Consider the following 16,330-nt stretch of genomic DNA (forward strand, 5'->3'; position numbering starts at 1 on the left):
AGGCAAACATACTTATGAAACAGACATGTGCCGACAGGGTTGGTCCACGCTCCGTCTCTCTTCTCTGCCTCGGTGGCAAAACCAAAGGACACAATCGGGCCACTGTCCTCCTCAGAGTCTCCATAGGAGACAATTTCTATCTCCCAATAAAAGGATGGGGCCTGCAGGGACAAAGAGAATTAAATGAAAGACTTTGGGCAGACTGAGGTGTGATTTCATCTCCTTTATACATGTTCTAACAAACTGAAAGGGCAAATATTAGTGTGTGTGCCAACCTGAATTGGTACAGGACATGTGGCGTAGATGAAGGTGCCTCTGGGCAGCCCTCCTCCAGCGCTTGGATCAGCCAAGAAGGTGACAGAGGTCAGGCGGGATGAGAACATGCAGGCACGGACTGGAGGGAACACTCTGGATGGACACCAAGTGATCTCCTTGGGCTGATGGGACATCAAAGAGATAAGGAAATAATTGAGGTTGACAATTCTGACATCTACTTTACCAAAATGTCTTTCAAGAAAGAGTTGAAGCCTCCAGCAATATATGAACTTCATATAATAATTATCCTGCCTTCAGCTGTCAGTCAATTAAAACATGTATTGAATGGATTTTGGTGGTGTTCCATCAACACTTTTTTAATACTGAAGGTAGGCTCCCTTTGATCTCTTTCTGTCACTGCAAATGAAAGATGGTTTCACCACCTTCTTCCATGATAAATGTGTATTTCCAGTACATCAAGTCCACATGTGTGTGAGAGGGGATCTCTTTTGTGTGTGTTGTTTGTTACGGCAACAATTAAAGTAATAAAAACAAAACCTACTACTACTACTATAAATGCGATAACACCCACCTGGCGTCTGTCTGTCTGCAGTGGTGGAGGAGGAGGCCGAGCACAGTCTCGGTACAGCATTCTCACTCTTTCACATTGAGCCTCAACCATGCCGAGTCTCTCCCCTGCACAAGATGACAGAATAGTGAAAGACATATTCAAGACCAAACACTTTATACTGTGAATGAGAGGTTTGGGATGCTCAAATGATTTCACAGGCCAGTATGTTCTGTATACTAACCAGGGCTGCATTCCTGGGCAACCAGGTTGAGAACCTCAACAGCAGCAGGACATTGCTGGATGAACTCCTCACAGAAGGAGCTATCCTCCAGGAGCTGCGCCATCACCAGGCATGCCCTGAAAAGAATTAAGACTTGGTGATTTTTGTCCAATCTATAGTTTTGCAGTCAAACTGACATTACATTTTTTTCAATTATCACATGATAAGTTTCAAAGGCATACTAATCAACTTTAGACCATCAGTGAAAACAAGTTTAAATTTGGGGGACACAATAAAGGCTGAAGTGGAAGTGTTAATTCACTTAATGTTTACTTACCTGGTTCTGATTTCAGCCAGCAAGCGTACTGCAGCCATTACCGGGCTCGAGCCATCTCCTGTAGCTGGTAGCGAAGTGTGAATGGAGAGGCTGCCCTCCTGTGGCAGAAGCATGGACTGCACTGCTTGTACCACCTTCTCTGTGATTGAGAGCTTATAGAGGGGGAGTGCCTGTTGGGGATGGGTAGAAAGTTAAAGGGAGACACAAATGAGATTCTGGCTGATATTTTCCATAAAAATAATGGCTGTTGCGTTTGAGGCTCAGACCTGTACCTCAGATCTGGGTGTGCAGAGGCGTGATATGGGTACTGTCAGGACGTCTGAGGCTTGGCAAGCTCTTCTGTACTCGCAAGAGGGGAACTTGACTGTAGCAATGCCCTCCTGCTCATTGATGGACATAACTATACCCACACTGCCCAGCACTCCTTTACCTACCACCTGAAGAGCAGAAGAATTACAGGAAATATATATAAACATTTAAAATTTTAAAAGTAATATGTTTTAATGCTTTTATCTAGGATGCAAAGAACAGCACAAGTTTGTGTAAAAGCATAGCATTTGTTCTCTCTACTAACCTGAACCTCAGAGCCGATTTTAATGGTTTCTTTAAAGCCGCCAAGGGCACAAAGAGCAGCCACAGCCTGTCTGCCAATGGCCTGCAGCTTAGCTAGTTTCCTGCCGCTGCTGCTCCCATTCTCCAGAATACTCTCAGCATACTTCCCCAGCTGAGGGATAAACATCAGGGCCCGGGAGAGAACCTACCACAAACCCCAATGGAGAGAACATTAGGTTAAACAGAAAAAAGCATCATAAAGAACTGTTATCAATTAAAATAAGCATTGTGATAAAGTCACACACATAACAGTCCTTTACCTTTTCAGCAGTGCTTGTCCAGATCTGAGCGGTGTTGGACTCTGGGGCAGTGAGCAGACTATGCAGCAGAGCAATCACCTCAGCAGCCATACTATTGGCAACATGGCCACTGATAAAAGGCCTAACAGGATCCGACCTGTGGAAGGCAAATTTAGAAGTCTTTTATATATAGAGTTTGACCAGACAAACATACACACACATATACATGCGTTATGACCACTACTCATTTATTGATGCCTCAAATTGAATGATAAAGATATCGTATATAGAGGAAAATAGGAATGAATAAACACAGTAATTGCACTAATGTAGTTATTCTTATTTACTTACCTGGCCAGATCAGCATTCCTGTCCCGACACACAGCAGTCTGAGCACTTTTCTTCTTGTCACCGGTGGTGATGCCTCCAGCGGTCTCCTGGGCTAGAGTCTCCACAGGTGGACCAACACTCACTATCAGACCAGACTGGGCCCACTTGTTGGCCTTCCTCAGGGCAGCAGATGCCTCTTCTGTGATAACTTCACAGCTGCCACTCTGAAATAGGATAGCAGAGGTAAGTATGGCACTTGAAATAAAGCTTTCGTATTGTGAGCAAATCCATTTAAATTCTGGGTAGTGCTTCTTTTCAGTAAAACTCTTACTTTTGTCATGTCTCTGTCCATCTTTACCACCTTTTCCATGTTTGCTCCAGTGCCGAGTCGGAAAGGACGTCCCTCTGAGCTGCTGCATTTTGGAGTGGATAGAAGAACATCCACGTCACAGGAATTGATACGGTTGCTAATGTGGAATAAAAACAAAGATATCAGGGACAATCTTACCTGAGAAGTGGTTGTAGAACCTCATGAGATGACTGGTCCTCTCTCTTGTGGATAAAGATTGACAGCTTGCCATCAACTGCCTCTCCCTCCTCTCCAACATCCTCAGACTTCAGAGCTCCTTTGGAACTGGCGCGGGACAGACTAGTGTCTGGCTCAGAGGAGCTGGGGGAGAGCAGGGTCTGACAGCCTGTAAAAAGAAAAAAGAAACACATTAAATATCAAAAATGAAAGAATGAGCCTGTTTTGGCTGTTTCTTCGTATAAGAGCATTTGCTTGCACACATTTATTTATATCTCCTAGGTAAGAGAGACTAACCCGGTACGACATAGTCTGCCAGCTTTGCTAGCAGCAAGGCAGCAATACGGGAGGCAGGGTCAGTTGCATCTTGTTGCTCAGCATCTAGAGTGTTAATAGAGTAGCTCCACGAGGGCAGGGCCACGTTACCACAGTCCTCCACACTCATGAGAGGCAGGGCGGCTCGGCATAGCTGCAGGATGATAAGTACCAGCTTTGGAGAAGGTCTCTGGTCAAGCAGCAGAGACAAGAGCTTAGACACACAAGCTGGCTGGCTCAGAATAGCTTTCCCTATGTGGCTCCTGGAATACAAAACAGAGAAATGTGATATAAACACTGTAGAAATACACAGATATACATACTAAGACACGATGATATATACCAATGGTGAAAACAAATACATTATATTCATACATTATGTAAAATTTCACCTGGAAAGGTCATTGAGCAGACTGAGCACATCCTGTAAGGCATCATTGCCAGCTGCCTGATTCCCACAGCACTCTGTAGCTCTAGCCAGGTGATTGGTCAGCAGGCTGGACACCTGACGTGCCAGACCAGAATGCACTGCATCTGTAGACCCACCTTCACAGAGAAATGAAGAATGATTACTTTACCTGTCATTACAGCATACTATAGACTATGTAGTGTACAACCATTTCCTCTGACCATGTGAAAGCAACACTGACATTCTCAGCGTGCACTTTAAGGCCACTTCATGTAGTAAATGAGTGCATTTTCAGGATCAACGCAAATAAATTGAGCTTGATTGCTGTTCACACATAATTAGAGTAAATATCTACAGGCATAACTTACCTTCCACCTTTTCCCACTCAATGCAGCGATTGGCCAGCACCTGGAAAGCAGCCCATGCCATGGTAGCCACTTTCTGCTTTTTGGTCTGCTTCTCGTTTGAGCTGCATTCCCTCTGACCACTTAGACTACACAGGCTGTCCATGAGCTGAACCAGACCACTCCGAACCAGGCACTGCTCCTCACTCCTAAGGAAACACATATAGCAAATGAGTGTAAGAAATCTGAGGGTTTCATTATATAGAGACAAATCAAAAGAGAGATGAAAGGTCTTGCCTGGTGTAGGGGATTGTGCAAAGTAAACCAATACTGTTGGCACAAGCAATGGGGTAGCGAGCACATAGTGACACTACGGACGTCATGGTCTCCCCGAAGGCCTCCTGCACCTGCTCGACCATTCCACCACAGGTCAGCTCCTCAATCCTGCACAGATGGCACACAAACACAGATGTAGAGGAACCAGGCATTTCAAAACATTGTTTTACCGTGGCATTAAATTATTGAAATATTTTAATATGATGATTAAATTGCAACATGTTATTAGATATATCAATAAAATGTCTTTGTAGCTTAATGTATGTACCTATGTATGTGTATAGAGGATGTTGGGATTATTACTAGTGTTAAAAGCCCTCCTTTCTTACCTTGGGCCACCTTGCAGTACCATAGTGACAGGCCCAACCAGGTGGGTGACGCCACCAACTCTGACAGCAGCAGTGAGCAGCTCCCTCATGTGTACAAGCGCCTGCTTCCGTGTACTACCACGTCTCCAACGAGTCTGTGCAGCAGATAGAAAACTGCTGCTTGACACCTACAGAAATTACAGATACAAACAATTTCAATGTCAGACCAGAATTCACCTTGTGATTCTCGTACAGCTACCACAACAAAACAGGAGTGATGAGTGCGTGATTTACAGCCTGATCAGGTGTAGTTCCAATAAAGGCAAAAAGCTGTCCCAGCAGCACACTGTATGTTGGTTTGTCACGGCTGTCCTCTATGGCGAGAGACTGCAGCAGGGTAAATGAGCTGCTACGATGACTTGTAGGGTGGTGTCGCCTCCTAAAGATAACAGGGATTGAGACATGAATTTCCAGTTCAGTTATATGATTCTCAAACATGAATTCTATCAAATAAAAATAGACAAATACCTTTGGGGCGCGTGTGTAAACTCTAAGTCCTGGTTAGCAATCATCTCCAAGTCAGAGGGTGCAGACATGCTGCGTAGAAAGACTGGCTGCTTCACCATGGGGATCACGGTCTTGGCGTCTGACACTGACTTAGAGGCTGGCACAAAAACAATCAGAAGAATTATATGAGATTCAAACTCATTGCAGTTTTGTCTCCCATGACTGATGTCTCGAGCTTCCCATTATGCAGGAATAATGAACTGACAAACACAGACAGATGAAAATATTGATTCACAGAAATAAGGCTGTGATAAAATGTGTGTCTAAAGTCATTAAAGTCAGACTACTGTTTAAGTTACGTAGCTGTACCCATAGATACACTAGCTGATGGGCGTTGTGTTTGACAGCATGTGGCTTGAAAATCTGTTAAAAGGAAAATATCTCTAATTCCAGTCCTGCTGCCACTTAAAAGCTCATTAGTAACATAACAGCACACATAAAAAGATCTTATGTACCTGGACCAGGAGTGCCTGCAGGCGTGGTGGTTAGGCTTCTGCAATGTGGAGCGATGGTAACATGGAGCAGCAGCTCAGTGCGATTCATCAGACTCTTCACCAATGCTTTAGTTTTGGCCAGTGAGGTGCTACTCCTGAGGTGCATGGTGTTGACCTCCTGAAAGAACTTCTCCCTGTAGATGCAGATTTGTAACGTTACCACACGAAGTGATCCATGACATCTGTTTCCAGTGCAAGGATCATTTTTAATTACTTACCTCAATGCAAGGACAACATTCTCCAAATCACTAAAATCGAGCGGGACCTCCTTCAGGGAGCAAAGTAGTTCCAGCTCCTTAATTTTGTTCTGGCACAAAAAAGACAGTAGATTATGAATATCAAAGCAAATGGTAGTGTTAATGGTATAGTTTCTTGAGGAACATTATTTAATTGTGTGTGTGTGTGTGTGTGTGTGTGTGTGTGTGTGTGTGTGTGTGTGTGTGTGTGTGTGTGTGTGTGTGTGTGTGTGTGTGTTTGTGTGTGTGGGGAGCAGGTTACCTCAAAGAAGTGGTAGTCGTGAAAGAAAGGAGTGTTGTTCTCCAGCTTTCCCTGCTGGGCCTCCTCTACCTCATTCTGCCACTTCTGTTCCAATTCTGCTACACTCTGAAAGCAACACAGAAGATAATTAGAGACAGAGTAAGACTTTTCATTTCTGTTCAGGTTGCTAGCCTAATTTACTTTTTTTAGCTGAACTCAGGTCTTCTGTTCAGTCTTGTCCTTATTTTACATTGATAACTGACTGGGTTGGTTTTACTATCACTCTCATATTTCCAGATTGTGATTTAGTAAACTGCCCGTGATGCAAATATTGCTGCAACTCATCATAGCAGCAACATCCTGGTGATTAGAGATGTTATAAGGTGGTGTAAGTATGCTGGTGTACAAGCTTCCTGTCTACAGATAAATATAGCTTTGCAACAGCACCATGCAAATAGCAGCTTTCCATTGATCCAACTCCCTGCAGCAAACAGGAAATACTTCATTAAACTATTTTTTAACTAAATGTTTTGAATACCCAATTAAAACACAGAATTTCATCCATGCATAGTGTACAGTATGTCCTCCAGTGGTAGCAAGCAATCACAATTCAAAGAATCTCAGTTTTTAAAAACCTTACTGTGTAACAGAAGCTCACCTGCAGCTGACGCTCCATAGCGTTGATCTTCTTGAAGGTCTCAGCCATGATCTTACAGACCAGGTCATACTCCTCTACGTGATCCTCGCGGTACTGGTAGTTGACAAGTGACTGAAGGGCATCCACCAGGCTTAGGTGTTTTATCACACAGGATACTATGACCTCCTCCATAACATCTGGCCTGATCACCTCCCTTACAGAGATGAATGGTTGAGTAAACAAAGTTAAGCATTAGACAAAAGAACCAAAACAATTTCATGTTATAGGATATCACTTTATCAATATCATTTCTAAAGCAATATCACCTCCTTCATCCAATAAACACAAAAAAAAATAACTATAGCTGCTGTGAATGGAAAGAACGTCCATAAGAAATGAACAAAATCAACCAAAACACGGGGCATACAAAATATTGAATACTATATTTCAATGCAGAAAATGTGACAAAAATCACAAGGACTTGTCATAGAAACCTTTCCTTAAATTTATTGAAAAACATGACTTGTTTCTCCGTTTTATTTCTGTGTACAGTGACGCCACATGCATACCCCCTCTGGATTGTATGACCCTCTTACTTGATGCTCGGACGGAATTGTGGTCGAGCCCTTCCAGACACCTCTCGTAGCCTACCCATGATGCCTGGAGGGAGGCGGATACGAGGCAAGTCAAAGTAGGTCCCTGGCATGAGGCCCGGGGGTGGGATGAGCACATCAGAAGGGTAGGTGAACTCCCGATCCTCCTCAATAGTGAGTGGCAGAGGTGAAGGGCTCGGCGTGAGGGCAGGAGAGATTGCACCATTTGCTTCCACCTGCCACTGACACCTTAGGAAAAAAACAAAGCCTGTCATCAGTGTGTTATCTAGGCTGACAGACGTTTTGCTGTGTTCGCTACATACCACTGAAGAATGTGTACTAATTCTTACACTGTACTATATTTATCACACCGGCAATCATCATCACTGTGAGACATTTTGTTGTTGTTTTCATATAGCTGTGTCACCTTTGCAGCAGCTTTGAGCAGAGCAAATCGTGGCAAGCTTCCTCCTCTCTTGTCACCTCTGGCCCATTATAAAGAATGCGAAGCATTGAGCAAGCCAGCACTGACAGACCCAAGGCAAGGTCTGCCAGGAAGGGAAGGCCTCCAGAGACATCCTCAGATGACTCCTGAAAACAAAAACAAATAGCATCTTCAGAATTAGTTGTTATTCTTTATTTTCCACACTCACTGTCAGTGTGATTAAACAACATGCCAGCGCTCCTAAGTTTTTACCTGAGCTCTGACAGTGCAGGAGAACCCCCACATGGCTTTATCAGGGGTGTTGTGTTCACGTCCACTCCTCATCTCAAAGGAAAAGGTCACAGTGTCTCCTTCAACCTAGAACAGGGCACAGAAAAATGCAGCTTTTCAAGACTGTATGAGCACCATGTGTTCACTTTTTATGTTTGTGCATAACAGCTTCTTTTACCTTAACAAGGTCTTTGGGCCATCCTGTCCCCAAGACACTGCGACTGCCATATCCCAAAGTGTTCCCTCCATATTCTGTTACTTTACGACTGTTGGTGTTGGGTCCGGCATAGATTACCAACTAAAATATTAGAGAATACGTTTCGTTTAAAATGTCACCGAACAAGAGCTAAGAAGGATGAAGGCCATTGTACCTACAGTTAGTGTATTTCAAGAGTCAGTACCTTGTCATAGTCATACTGTGAGGAGCAGCGAGAATCAAAGCGAAGGTACAGGCAGCGGGCTCCTGGGATGTGCACTGTCTCCTTGAACTTGTAATTGTCCCTCACAGGGTGCACAGTCTCTACTGTCTTCCCAGCAGCCCATGGGGCAGGGATCTTCAGTCCAGTCAGGAAACCAGGCTCTTCACGCTCGTCAAGAATTCTAATTTAGAGGAGAAAACAGATTACTGGTTTTAGAGAATTGAGCTTATGACAGACAAACCAGCTGGCACTTGAGTTACCATATGCTCTTCTGTAATCATAATCAGATTTTCCACATTAAAATGCTAAACTATGCTGCAAATTCAATATATAATTAGATTGATTCATTGCAAATTGTTAATATTCTTCTTGTGGACCCTGAGAAAACGTACTTGTCATCAGCAGCACATGCCTTCGCCCCCGGCCCCAGAGAGCCAACCATTGGTGGAGGCTCATCAGTGAAAAGTGGAGACTGAGTCTTTAGTAGAAGGGCAGTCTGGAAAACAGAAAGTGGAAATAAAATTAAATGATGATGGCTTGTACGGCTCAAGGAATAAAACGCAGAAACTGCCTTTTGGACCGGCATGACTCCAACCTGGCTGGTGTAGAGGACCAGCTGCACCAGCTGAGGCATGAGGGCGTCAGCGAGAGTGAGGGTCTGCAGGTTGGGGTGCATCAGAGACGTGAGCAACACTGGCAGCAGGTGTCCAAGCATGGTGGCCTTAGTTACCTGTTCCAGGCCTTTCAACCTGAACAACAAGAAGAGAGAAGGCAAGTTTTTATTTGTGAAGGTGATGGATTCTAAGCAGAAAAATAAGACAAGAAATAGGGTAAATTTGAAAGGCAGAACAAAGCCACATTGATTGTTCAAACCTGCATCCATAAATGATTTTTCATGCACTCATTTATTCTTTGTAAGAAAGCAGCAGCATTACTCAGGTTTAGCTAAATCATGTTTCACGGTGAAATAGTGCATTAGAGCCAACTAAGAAAACATCATGTCTGGTTTTATTTTTGTCAGTTACATTATAGTTTTATGGTAATACGCAGTTGACACCAAAGATTAACTTCAAAAGTCTGCTCATGCAAAAAATAAAATAAGGAGCTAGCAGATTTAAAACATATCCAGCAGCCACTGTTGCTGGCTGACTAAAGGTTGATTTCCCCAACCCGGAAAAGGAAGTTTAAAAAAAAAAAAGCTATTAAAAGTTTACCTGGTTTCTCTGTCAGCGATGTCGCTGTTTATGAGAGCTGTGGTAACCTGCTGCAGGGTCTCCAGCACTTCATCACATCCTACCAGGATCTTGGTTGCTAGGGACAGGATGCTGCTTTGTAGCTCCTAAGAACCACACACACAATATGCCCAAACTTACGTAACTCTGCTTTTAAGATTGTCAGTGAACATCTCTTTCATGCAATATGGAAATTATACAAACATAATGTCGTTACTTTTATGTTTAATGATAAAAAATCCTCCACATATTAACATAATCTGAGATGTTAGTTTACATAAAACTATTTTACTTCATCCATTTATCAGTAAGCATGATAAGTGATATCTGGAAACAACACATCCTCAGTTGATATAGCACTGTTAAATGATAACATTAAAACTGCAATGAGCACAAAATGCAAGGCTGTAAAAAAACTACATCTGCTGTGTTGCTCTCTCATTGACAGACACACAAACAGACTCCACATGCACAGAGGTAGGGGTATTTAAAGGGGATGTTTACCTGTACCTTCATTGTTTCCCCTTGTAGGGAGCTGTCACTGTCGTCGTTATCATCCGGACGGATAAGAATGGTGTTACTGAGGAGGTGGTTCTGAACGGCCATGAGGTAGCGCAGACTAGGTGAGACCACCTACAGAGAGGGAAAACCATTTCAAGTTTAGACGAGTGCAATCTCACAAAACACGTGATCCTGATCGACACAGATGGCATTTCATTCTGCTGAATTGATAGTCATACTGGCACAGTGGAGAGCAGCTTCTGGAAGTCGTCTCGGGCGACAGTCTGACATTTGGTAATGACGAGGCAGGATTCCCGGACTACAGTCTTGAGGATACAGTGCAGCAGCTCATCACTCAGTCTGTAACAGAGCGAGATTTCCATCATTTTGAACAAGTACATACCTACAGTGTGCCAACTTAAACTTTTCAGCTCAGACATGATATTGTTCTGTGCTGCTATCAAAAGCTGTGGGAAGTGATACTGCACCCTGTAGTTTCAGGATAGCTACTTACCTGTAGTGGTCATCTTCTTCACTCCCAAATCTATTCTTCTGCAGCTGGTCTGCCAAGTTGGTAAGAATGACATCACGAAGTTGAGACAGGCCACTGTTCCTTTCACCTGATCGTCACACACACAAATATACAGAATATTAGATATATTCACCACTAAACAATTTCTTATATTAAAGTCTGTATTTACTCTCATAGTCACCTTCAGTTAAAACCAATTTCAGCAGTTTGTTGAGTTCAGCCTCCCCCTGATACAAAGTATTCAGGCCTGAGCTACAGTGACAGAGGAGATAAACAGAGGTCACTTTAAATATCAAAATGATCACTGATTATACAAAACACAATTTTAACTATTACTTGTGTTTTACATACATATAGACACTATACTGGATTTACCTGATGGCCAGGCACACCTCTCTCTGGATCTCTGCTCCAATCTGATCCACTGGAGCCATGAGTAGCTGCCACAGGAGTAGGCCTGAACGACGCACACTCTCCCTATTCTGCTCTGACTGAGGGTTGAAAAACCGAAACACCACCTGGACAGAACCGATAAAAACAAAACAAAACGCATAAACACAGAAAATGGCAGCATCATTTTCAATAAAACTGTTCCTAGCTTCACCTCTGACTGACCTGGAACACCACTAAGATGCAGCGGATGATGCAGGTGTCTCCATTGACCATGGCCTTCTCCATTATGTCACAGATGCTGCTGAAGTGACGGGCCTCGATGGGATGCTGTTTGCCCAGCAGGGCCCCCAGGGGCAGGCTGTTGCTGCTGGCTGCCAGCAGGTTGAGCTGATGGATACACATAGCACCTACATGATGAAGTAGCTGGTTGATCACCTCACCAGTGGCCACAGTTTCCTCTGTGAAAGGACAAGTTTGACATTAATGCAAATGTCTCACTTTAATATGAAGAGCGTCTGTTGGTGTCAGTGCAATTTGTTTCTACCTTTGGGTTCTTTGATGACATGGCTAACACCGAGCCTATGGCACACATGATGAAAGGCTTGGTTCCCAGGATTGCACCATTGATCTATGTAATCACTGGAGCAGGTCCAGATCAAGTTGTTCAGTGCATCATAACATGCTCCTGTGAAACCAAAGATTATACAAATATATGTCACTTAAATTGGCTAAGCTCTGTGTGACGATCTTCTGTGAGTTCAACACATAAGAGCAGAATGTGACAATTGCTGAGCTCACCTAGGCCCGCCACCTGGGCGCCTCTGCCCAGTGAACTGCCAGGAGCATCGATGAGGTCTGCGCGGCTGCTGAACTGACCGTCAGCCAGGTTAAAAACCAGGCTGGAGGCTAAAACTGACCAAAGAAAAAAAAGTTAGTTTAGTAAATTCATTCATTACTGACAATACTGTAGAGTACAATGCATTGGGGTTTTTTTTAGCGTGTAAATGTCTATATTAAAACACTGTGTGTTCAAAGGTAATTTAATATAACCACCTATCATCAATCCTTACCCGGGGCTTCAGACTGGAATCAGAACATTTGTTATCCACCAGAAGCTTTACATGATATAAAATGCTGTTTTTACCTCATTTACAAACCTCTTTTCTTTATAATCATATTACCTCTAACTTTTTGAGAAAAACTAAATCACAACATAACTGTCACAACTGTCAAAAAAAACCTCAACATGATGAGGATTCAAAAATGTTTGTGTGTGCACTTACTTTTCAGAGAGGACAGGCTGCTGGTACCTCCAAATAGGGAGCGAGTGGCAGAGCTCCCAGATACACCAGGAGGTGAGACTAGCATCACTAGATACGTTCCACACACATACATAGGGGTCCTTCTTAGGGTCTTAAGAGGAAGTCCACAGCTAGTGTTGACAGCTGTAAAAAAGTCAAAAAGAAAAGTGTAAACCAGAAAATATTATAATACCCACAAGATTGACCAAAAATGAAGCTTATGTCATTTTTTAAAGATCAAAAGTTGTACTGATGAATTACCAGACTGTTCCTCTTTGACAGTGTTGGTGATTGCAGAGCCTGTGAGAGCGGCCAATGTGGCAGAATGGGAGGCCCGGAAGCGTGACATTCGACTCAAGAGAAGCTCATTCAAGCACTTTGAAGACTCGCCTTCCTTGCGAGTTAGAATAACCCTCTCCTGCAAGATGTCTGCAACACACAACCCTGTCTGTGTCTGCACCGTGCACAGGGAGAGAGAAAACATTAGAGATGGAACACAGACAACAAAGTGAGACTACTGTATACCGAAGGGCATATAGTACTCACAGACAGGTGAAAGACATCCATGAAGACAGAGTGGCCTTTCTGTGTCTTCTCATTGAGACTGGCTGGGGACCAGACCCAGTACAGGTAGGTTCCGTCTGAGCAGAGGTGCAGCGTGGTCATGCTGCTGCCCACAGGGAAGTGGTGGGCTGGCATGGGCACAATCTGGCACACCTGAAAATGGCACAGCGAGCATTGGCGGATTCTTTTTTTTTTTTTAAGATATTCTTATTGAGGCAATTTTTGTTATAGAAATACAAAAGAGAGAAGACAGACAAGTAACAAAAAAAAAACCACACAAAAAAGTGTGACCCTTCTACCCCCCACCCGCATCCCTGGCATGGTAGAAATAACTACTTAAATTTTCCCATGATTACAACCAAAAAATGAAATGAAATTCAATCAAGTAAGGCATGAGGACCCAAGAGTTAACATTTATAACATTTATATTACAAACATGAGGTAGACAGATGATAAGGAAGGGGGCGAGTTTTGTACTGACTCACTAGTTTAGTGGATGTAATGATGGTAATAAAGCCAGGAAAGAACCCCATATTTTCTCATATTTTTCTGGACTCCTCCACACACTAAATAAAAATTTGTAATGTGTACTATAGGATGTTAATTTGTTAAACCATTGTCTCTGTGATGGAGGAAGCTCTGATTTCCAATTCTGTAGAATACACTTTTTACCAGCTGTGCCCGTGAGTAATATGAAGTATTTTTTAGTGAAACTCATATTAAGCCCTTGTATATCTCCCAAAATACATACTCTTGGGTCAGGTGGGATCTTAGTTTTTGTAGACTCCGAAAAGTTATTTTAATTTTGTATTTCCAAAATTCTTCCAAAAAAGGACATTTCCACTTTGGCAGGTTTTAATGGCCACAATTTGCCTGAACATAGCTTTTATACAGCTCCCGTCTTCACAAAAATTCATACATGTATGTCTTCATCTTCTGCACTGAGCCTTTAAAGCATCCTGACGAGAGAAAAATGCAGCCCCATCATGAACCTTCATGCATTGTTTGTGTGACCAAAAATTTTTAATGTTGCATGATGGGATAATAAAACTGCATTATGTGAAAGCCTTTATGTAAAACTTCTGCTGAAAATGAAATGCACTGAGGCTTACAATGTCAAATTTAATGAACGATGAATGCAACATGAATTCAAAATAGTGAAAGTATGCAGTACCTGGAGGGTGAAGGGGTCAATGACCTGGCACAGCTGATGAGGCTTGGCATCAAAGGAGGAGGGACGGTGGAGGAGGCGACCATTGCTGAACACCACCCAACCAGGCTCCAACTCTTCGTTTCGACAATACACAAAACCCCTGCACAAACACAAACACAGTGCATCTAATTACATGTTCTGGACTGTGCATTAATATATTACTTGAGGGGGGATATTTTAGTTGGAACCCAGTTGTGACACTTGTTATGATGCAGAGTCAGTAAAATGAGTTGAGAGGCAACATAGCATCACATCACATGTGTAGATTACCTCCAAACTGATGGCATTGAAATTCTCTGCCGACATTAAAATCCACATTTTTTCAGCAGAGTTAAGCATCTTGGTTGCCTTGGTCATGCTGATGATGATTGGCGTGCTAGAGCTGTGGTGGTTCTACAAATTTAACTGCTTGGATGCCATTGCTAAGAACTGTATTAACTGCTATATGTTATTGCTATACTATGCACCCCTGTGAGTCTCATTACTTCACAGAAAAGTTTGTTTTCCAAGTTATTGTTTCTCATGGAATCAAGAAAACAGAAATATTTCTGGCATCAAATTAACTAACTCATGCTCCGAAACCTGGCATCTTTTCTCCAAGTGAAAAACAAACAAACTATGGGCCCCTTGAACTCTCAAAACACACTACGGAAGAAAGCTGCCCTCTGCTTACAAATTGGGTATTCTGCTACCAGAGCAAGGAATTAAGAGGCAGAGCACACAATGACCTTTTGTGCCATTTAAAAATCAACCGTATCAATCAAAGACAGTTAGGCAGGATGTGACTGTGTATTGCAGATACTGGTTTAAAAATGTCCAGGAAACAACACAATGCCATGGGATGGGTAAGTGATATTTTTAGTGTTTTGCTCTCTCTATCTGTCTATTCTCTCTTGCTATTCTCTGAATACTGCGGATAAAAAAAGGCAGGCGAGAAGCAGAGTCACATTACCTCAGTGTCCCATGTAAACCAGAGCCCAGCTTGCTGAGTCCTCTCCCAGAGGAGTTAGTGGTATACAGATAGAGCCCGTCTGTGGCTAGACAGCGCCCCAGGTCAGTGTCTGCAACACAGAAGGACAAAAAAAAATTTCAATATAAGGGGCAATGACAGATCGATGACAGATAATCAAAGAGAAATGTAGGGGGAGGTATCAACAGGAGAGTGGATGAAGCGGAGAGTGGGAGCAGAGAATTAGGATGCTAAGCAAAGACAAGTCATCTGTTTGCTTTGCTTCATATTTCATTGTAATGAATGTGATGCCTCCAGAGATCCAAGACCAGTGATCTAGTGTCAGATTACCTCAAAATGTATATATGCAAACCTGCTCTGTGGATATGTGCCCTGATCTGCTTCCATCACTCTACAAGGTCAGAGAGTGAACATTACTCTCCCTTCCTCTGCTTTACCTCATCACAGTCACAGCTCTTTAATTTCAACAACTTTAATGTTTTTACTCCGCAAACATCAGCCTGGTCTCACGCCCTTGGTGTCAAAAAAATTCTGCTTGGGCAGCATCCCTCAGCGTCAGATACAGATGCACGATGCCCCCATAAGTGTTTGTATGAGAGGCACCTTGCTTTTAACAAACCATGGATGGTTTCCAATAAGAACCGGACCCAGACTTTGACCCAGAAGATCAAGTTTGTGTTTCATGTGAAACTAAAAGTCAAGTTATTTTGTCACATCAGTCATTAGTCATGTGAGTCGTTGGATGTGACTAATGTCAACCACATTTTTTTCTCACCTTAGCCAAGCAGTGCAGTTTTGTTGCCTAAACCTGACCACCAACCTCTTACGTGCAAAAGACCAGAAGAACCCTGGGTCACTAAAGCGCCTCTGCCCAAGTATCAAAATATGATGAATAGGAATGAGGTATTGTTGCATACATA

At 43.0% G+C, this 16,330-nt stretch overlaps 1 protein-coding gene across 2 annotated transcripts in view; it reads right to left on the bottom strand.

Moving 5' to 3' along the window:
* hectd4 (HECT domain containing E3 ubiquitin protein ligase 4) overlaps positions 1-16,330 on the bottom strand; it is a 41,382-nt gene that overhangs the window by 16,289 nt on the left and 8,763 nt on the right. Inside the window, exons 5-47 of one of the 2 annotated variants that reach the window (XM_042487643.2) lie at positions 15,393-15,501; positions 14,402-14,540; positions 13,210-13,380; positions 12,925-13,117; positions 12,646-12,807; positions 12,161-12,274; positions 11,907-12,047; positions 11,585-11,820; positions 11,345-11,487; positions 11,151-11,221; positions 10,952-11,057; positions 10,677-10,797; positions 10,447-10,569; positions 9,919-10,043; positions 9,300-9,453; positions 9,097-9,200; positions 8,687-8,885; positions 8,464-8,583; positions 8,268-8,372; positions 7,998-8,161; positions 7,574-7,819; positions 6,999-7,191; positions 6,362-6,466; positions 6,082-6,170; positions 5,825-5,997; positions 5,331-5,466; positions 5,097-5,241; positions 4,824-4,990; positions 4,456-4,602; positions 4,183-4,367; positions 3,798-3,951; positions 3,388-3,668; positions 3,073-3,259; positions 2,896-2,977; positions 2,586-2,788; positions 2,256-2,391; positions 1,958-2,140; positions 1,656-1,820; positions 1,384-1,553; positions 1,068-1,183; positions 848-951; positions 276-437; positions 13-161 (exon numbers count right to left, since the gene is read on the bottom strand). In XM_042487643.2, the coding sequence (XP_042343577.1) occupies positions 13-161; positions 276-437; positions 848-951; positions 1,068-1,183; positions 1,384-1,553; positions 1,656-1,820; positions 1,958-2,140; positions 2,256-2,391; positions 2,586-2,788; positions 2,896-2,977; positions 3,073-3,259; positions 3,388-3,668; positions 3,798-3,951; positions 4,183-4,367; positions 4,456-4,602; positions 4,824-4,990; positions 5,097-5,241; positions 5,331-5,466; positions 5,825-5,997; positions 6,082-6,170; positions 6,362-6,466; positions 6,999-7,191; positions 7,574-7,819; positions 7,998-8,161; positions 8,268-8,372; positions 8,464-8,583; positions 8,687-8,885; positions 9,097-9,200; positions 9,300-9,453; positions 9,919-10,043; positions 10,447-10,569; positions 10,677-10,797; positions 10,952-11,057; positions 11,151-11,221; positions 11,345-11,487; positions 11,585-11,820; positions 11,907-12,047; positions 12,161-12,274; positions 12,646-12,807; positions 12,925-13,117; positions 13,210-13,380; positions 14,402-14,540; positions 15,393-15,501 (6,478 nt within the window). Of the gene's footprint in view, positions 1-12; positions 162-275; positions 438-847; positions 952-1,067; positions 1,184-1,383; positions 1,554-1,655; positions 1,821-1,957; positions 2,141-2,255; positions 2,392-2,585; positions 2,789-2,895; positions 2,978-3,072; positions 3,260-3,387; positions 3,669-3,797; positions 3,952-4,182; positions 4,368-4,455; positions 4,603-4,823; positions 4,991-5,096; positions 5,242-5,330; positions 5,467-5,824; positions 5,998-6,081; positions 6,171-6,361; positions 6,467-6,998; positions 7,192-7,573; positions 7,820-7,997; positions 8,162-8,267; positions 8,373-8,463; positions 8,584-8,686; positions 8,886-9,096; positions 9,201-9,299; positions 9,454-9,918; positions 10,044-10,440; positions 10,570-10,676; positions 10,798-10,951; positions 11,058-11,150; positions 11,222-11,344; positions 11,488-11,584; positions 11,821-11,906; positions 12,048-12,160; positions 12,275-12,645; positions 12,808-12,924; positions 13,118-13,209; positions 13,381-14,401; positions 14,541-15,392; positions 15,502-16,330 lie in introns of both variants that reach the window. The other variant, XM_042487642.2, reaches the window with a different exon arrangement.

The sequence above is a fragment of the Plectropomus leopardus genome, chromosome 4 (genome assembly GCF_026936395.1).
Source record: "Plectropomus leopardus strain MGB_pleo_1.0 chromosome 4, ASM2693639v1, whole genome shotgun sequence".
NCBI classification, from domain to species: Eukaryota; Metazoa; Chordata; class Actinopteri; order Perciformes; family Serranidae; genus Plectropomus; species Plectropomus leopardus.